Raw genomic sequence first — 5,829 nt, 5'->3', positions numbered from 1 at the left:
ACAACCTGGACTACGGTAGACCAAAACAATCAGCAGCTCTTGTCCCTTGGACTTCAAGTGGCAATTATCTAATTCACACGTCTCACTCTCATGGGATACATTGTCGATAATAGTAAATGAGATAGTATTCCTAATGAATAAAGCTACTCCTCTACGTTTCCGGATTCTGTCGGCTCTTACTAACGTGAAAACTTCAAAATCAAGTTCCATACTGTCTATAGACTGCGTCACCAAAGTTTTTGTGACTGCGATTACATCTGGCTTGGTAGATCGCTTATTTAGCAAGGTTCAGGCATATTTGTGACATCCGAAGCCTATTTAAATGGCTTCGTGTTGCACACACAGTGGCTTCGGCCTCACAACCCGAAAATCTACAATGTTTAGGTCCTTTTCGCCAGCATCTAACCTAAGTTTTAGATTTTTTCGGCTTCTCGTCTTTTTACACGGTCCTCAAGCGGCAAATCCTTACGGACAAAAACTCCTTACCCCTTGAGCTTATGTCCATTCTGTAGTACGAAGTCTCATTCATTATGAGGTCTAAATGCTCCTTTAAGCAGCCTGGTTTGATTCTGTTTCAAGTTCATTTGGTTACCTAGTCTATATACCTTTATCAAGGTGACTCCGAAGATATTCTGGGACATTAGTTGATTTAATAACTGTTTTGTCAACCCAATATCATGCTTATAACGAGTTTTACGTTCTGGGATTTCACTCTTCTTGATTTTATGTAAGATAACTGACCTGTCACTATGATCAGTTTTTAATTTCTCGGCTACCTTTTTATTTGGGGGGGGGGCGTTCGGGCTTTCTTTAATTGCGTTATGTCGTTTTTTGTTCTGGACATGTCCTCATTTGTCGACTCGTTGGAAGTAGCGACCACAGTCGTGTAAAACACACTGAGATTCCAGTCAGTCAGTCAGCTACAACGTAGGACCAGGCACATTTATGCATCGGTCCAAGTTGCCATACCTCGTTAGCACAACAAGATGAACATCGGGTTCATAGAAATAGTTAATTTAGTGGTGGTAGTATCTAGAAGATAGGTTGTATATAAGGATATAGTATAGGAAGGAAGAAAGTTATGAAGCAATTTTAATCTCAAGGTTTAAGGGAAGATATAGAGTGTTACACCTACGCCATTGTAATCGATTCTGAGCCATGTCACCTAGAGTCTCCAACCATTGGTTACGATAGTCACGCGGACCTCAACCAGGTAGTCTGCATCTGCCAACATGGCTCAGACTAGAAGTTAGTGACTTCAAACACTGATGCCATGTTTTGGTTTGGCTGCCGCTAACTCTCTTCCTACCATCCTCAATACTAGTCATCATAGAGCGTCGTGGTAATCGGTGTTCAGGCATACGTAACACGTGGCCCAACCATCTCAGTCGATGAATATTCATGACCTCATCAACTGATTTACCATCATTCCCTAATACCCTGTGTCTAACCTCACTATTACTTACCCGGTTATCCCAGCCCCCAAATGCCCTGGTACGGCCGAGAGTGGGGAGAGTCCGCTCTCCCTCTCGAAATGCTCTCACATGGCCAGCCAATATATAGCCTCTTCCAGGGAAGTCCTACTCACTGCCTTCTCGTGGCGTGGGTGTTGTTTACAAAATTGAGAGGACGAAAAGCGAATGTCCGGCGCTTTAACCGGGTTGGTGGACAAGACGAGTCCACCTAGGGGAGTTGGGAAACCCTGATTCCAAACCAATGGTGCACATGGGCTCCAGTATCCTGAGGGAACAAGTGGCGTACGAATCAACCGTTGATCACCGGCTACCATGGGACTGCATCTCCTCACGATGTTCCACTGCCTTGGGGATCAAATCTTTCAGTCAAAGGCTCCGGGTGTGGGCCCCTAAAAAAACCACCTGCTTCAGTTCGGGCACCTGGGCAGTATCACAGCCCTCAAGCAAATGGAATGAGATTTGTATGGCGCATATGTATCTGATGCTTCCTTGTGCCAATATTTACGTGTTTAAATAAATAAATAAATAGCAGATGCGATCAATATTTCTAAGGCTTCTGCGGTCAAATACTAGTAACCTACGAGTATCTTCTACTTTTAATGGCCATGTTTCACAGCCGTAAAGTAGAACAGAGCAAACTGCTGCGCAGTATACTCGTCTCTTAATTGATAGACGGATATCTCGTCTTCGCCATAGGTGACGTAAGTTGGCAAAAGCCAAACGAGCTTTTTGAGTCTGTGCTGAGATTTCGTCAGACACCAACCCATTAGGGCTGATTCCAGTAGATTACCGACGGCTCAGGGAGTCAGGTTAATTTTCCTGCTAGAAACGTCTAGCCTTGCGACTGGGATTTTTTAGGCGTTTCCTGCCGGATACCATTTAGAGGACAAGGGAAAGAGGAAACTTCCTTTCTTAAGTTTTTATTTAGGACAGACCTCTTTGAAGTCGGTCTTTCCTCCTTTGATCCATGTAAGTCAACTGTTACTGGGCTTATTTGAGGTGACTTCACATCAACTTGTGTATCGACAGAGCATCAGTTATCGACTAAATTCTTGTTTTCCTAATTATCTTAATCTTGTTTTGATTAGAAATTATTGTCCAAATATGTGTAATACAAAAAGACATCTCGATGGCATTCTTGCAGAAGGTTAAACGACATTTAGATCCACACTGAATTGGTCACATTACAGTGCTAATTATTGGTACAGGCAATAGTTGGTCAGAAGTAGTCAGCATTAAGCTAACGTTCTGAAAAGTTGCCAGAAACTCAGTTACTCGAAAGCACTTCTGTGAACCATTGTACAGTAATAGTATCTTTGAGAAATGCTTTCAGATAACCTCTATGTTTTATTTATGAATTAAAGATAATCATTTGAAATGTAGATGACAGACACATAAGGATATATATAAGCAAATAAATATAATTACTCAGGTTATTGATAACAAAAGTGCGCAGGAATGTTATCAGGTACCTGACATGGCTAGAATGACACTTAATATGGACAGGAGTACTAAGACAAAAATGGGCTACACAGTAGTGTGATAAGAACTGTTACAACTTAATTGTGCAGTTACAGAAATCTAAACTTATCTGTGAGTGACTGAGTAGCCAATTAAACCTTTGTATATTTGAATTTAAATCATAGGTTTTGCATTAGGACTAGTATTGTTACGCCGCTAACGAGACTTATATAAACGAGGCGAATTTTTATTTCTCACCTTTATGTTTAGAGGGTAAATACTTTAACCTCTTTGTTTCAGAAATTGTAAATTTAACATACACACTTTGTAGGTGAATTTGTTTACATTTAAATGTGTTAAATAGACTGCTAATTTGATTCATTCTTGTTCTTGTTTGGATAGGCGTGGGATCTTAGTGGATAAAACTATTTTAGCTCTTCTAGGTGATATCACATACCAATTATAAACTATAAGCTACTGGATCTGCACCATACTTATGATATTGATTTCTGTGTTCTGGATATTGACAGGTTGTTTCTATTTCACTTTTTGACTGACTTGTAGAAATTATATTACTCGACGTCAAATGTGAAGTATTCGAACTGGATAGCAGGTATTCATATAGTATTTGAATTTCTTAAACACTAATACTTTTTAGATTCATCGAGTTTATCGACAAGGGTCCTTGGCTTGTCCAGGTAACTGTTTCACAACAGATAGATTTAAAACTTTTAGTTTTATGCTCCTTGGTGTGGATTCTGTCGCCGTTTGGCTGGTACATATGAAGAAGCCAGCAGGATATTGCTTCATACGGAACCTTCAATCAAAGTTGCTAGACTTGACGCCACAATATACACCGGAATAGCCAAGATGTTCGATGTGCGAGGTTTCCCAACAATTAAGTAGTGAGTGTGTTTTAAAATTTGTATCTTAAGCTTAACAGTCATATAATTCTAATCATAATGGGGTTGTGGAACTTGTTGGATTTTATTAGGATCACGGACTAATATAGACTAGACAATCATTAGAAACATGAAAGCACTGGACGACCTCTTCATTCTAATATGGGACTCAGTAGTGCTCATCCACGACCCTGCGACTAAAATTCGAACCCAGGGTCTTCGACTGCTCACGAACGTTTAACTTTAGGACTGCCGAGTCGGGATTCAGTGGTGCATAAGTGTAACTTTAATCATTCCACCGTATTACGCGATCACTTTCCATTTTCCTTGGTGGGTACCTCACATCTAGCGTGACTAAACTCCACTGATCATAATTTGTTATTAGAACTCCGGAAATTTTCTCTTGAAGTTATTCATTAGTGAGCACATAATCATATTTGTCATAATAATGAGTGACTCATCTGTTTTTTGCTTGGTTCATAGAAATCCATTCAAAACCTGGTATACTTTTTACGTATAAGATTAAAAAAACATAAATACACGTCGACTACATGAAAAGTCTAATACATAGATTGCTACTTTTTGTATTTAGGACCTATTCATCTTGTTACTTAATTGGCTAGTTTCTTATCAGTTAGTCACTCTTCATCAACACAAGATCTAGGACGAATACGTATCTGTTAGGAAGAAGCGCATATAGAACTCTGTAGTTTAGTTGTATCTGTTAGTTAAAGCAGTTTAATTTGTTGTTATAATTGTGTATAGGCGCGTTAATTTATTAATTTTAATTTGTATCAAATACTGGCCAATTCAATACGCTTAAAATCGATTATTGACCAGAAAAGAAAATCGTCTAGACCTCAACTTATCTTCGGCATAGTAGTTGGTCAGTGATTGGATCAGTTGTGGATTTGTCGTAGGTGCATAGTAAATCTTTATCTGGTGTCTTGCATGGAATCGTATTAATCTCTGTGCATCTATGTAATATCAATTAACCAGTTGTATCCACAGCTGTAATGATTAGCAATACTAGTGTTTTTGTCAAGTTATAACAGTAGTCACAGGGATGGTCTGTAATTTTCATTTCCAATCTTTTCCATTACTAATGATGATACTATTACTACTCTTACTACTCTGGGGTTTGCCTTAATAATTTCATCTGTGTGTTAGTGTGGTTTGAAAACTTGAGCTGTGTATATATTTCGGGTTCTATGTTTTTATCATGGTAATTGATTAAATCTCCAATTCCTTGTTGTGTTCATATATTTTTATCATTTCAGTATTAACGGCACAGTATCATATACATTTACTGGTGATCGAACTGTTCATGGTCTTGTTACATTTGCGCAAAGAGCTAATGGGTATGTTTCCTTTTTCAATTTTACATCTGTTAATCTATAAATACTCTAGCCGTGAATTGTTAGATTTTGTTTGTGTCTATGTATTAGTGAAGTCTTATAATTTTTCGTTTGAATTCCGTATTTAACTATAAGAACAGATTGTTTATCGACTAGACGGACATGATACTGGCCACTACTCAGTGAGTATTCACTCCTAAATGTTTCAATCGTGGTCCGTATAGCTTAGTGGTAACGTCTCAGACTATAATGCTAAGTAACACAGGTTCGAATGTCACAGTGAATATTAGTTTCCACAAGATAATAGGTGTACTTTACTGACGGATACCAACTTTCATGAATCGTAGGTCTAGGATATCCTGCCGACCACCTTTAAAGAACTGACAACTTAAAACTAAATTTTTTTGTCTTGTCCTGGTCAATATAATGTAATTAGTTCGATGGTTTGCTTCACTACCCGGCTATTAGCTATATTTATTTTCTAGATAATTAGTCTTTGTATCAGGCTATGAATTGATTGTACTTTGGGATATATCACCTTTTCCGATATCAAGATTAAAGTAGGTTGATTAAGGGTAAACACGAATATTTTGTATTGTCACTCAGATTCTCTCTAGTTGTAAATCTAACTGT

The 5,829-nt window shown here is 38.4% G+C and overlaps 1 protein-coding gene across 1 annotated transcript; it reads left to right on the top strand.

Annotated features, from left to right (window-relative positions):
* Positions 1-3,595: 3,595 nt before the first annotated feature.
* Smp_179230 (protein disulfide-isomerase, putative) lies at positions 3,596-5,239 on the top strand (the record flags this gene model as incomplete). Its single annotated transcript, XM_018792197.1, has 3 exons — positions 3,596-3,634; positions 3,672-3,838; positions 5,119-5,239. Coding segments are annotated over 3 exons (327 nt in total), but the record flags the coding sequence as incomplete, so codon positions are not given.
* Positions 5,240-5,829: the final 590 nt, after the last annotated feature.

Source organism: Schistosoma mansoni (genome assembly GCF_000237925.1).
Source record: "Schistosoma mansoni, WGS project CABG00000000 data, supercontig 0500, strain Puerto Rico, whole genome shotgun sequence".
Taxonomy (NCBI): domain Eukaryota; kingdom Metazoa; phylum Platyhelminthes; class Trematoda; order Strigeidida; family Schistosomatidae; genus Schistosoma; species Schistosoma mansoni.
Note: the sequence above shows the minus strand (reverse complement) of the source record. Positions and strands in the feature narration are given on the sequence as shown.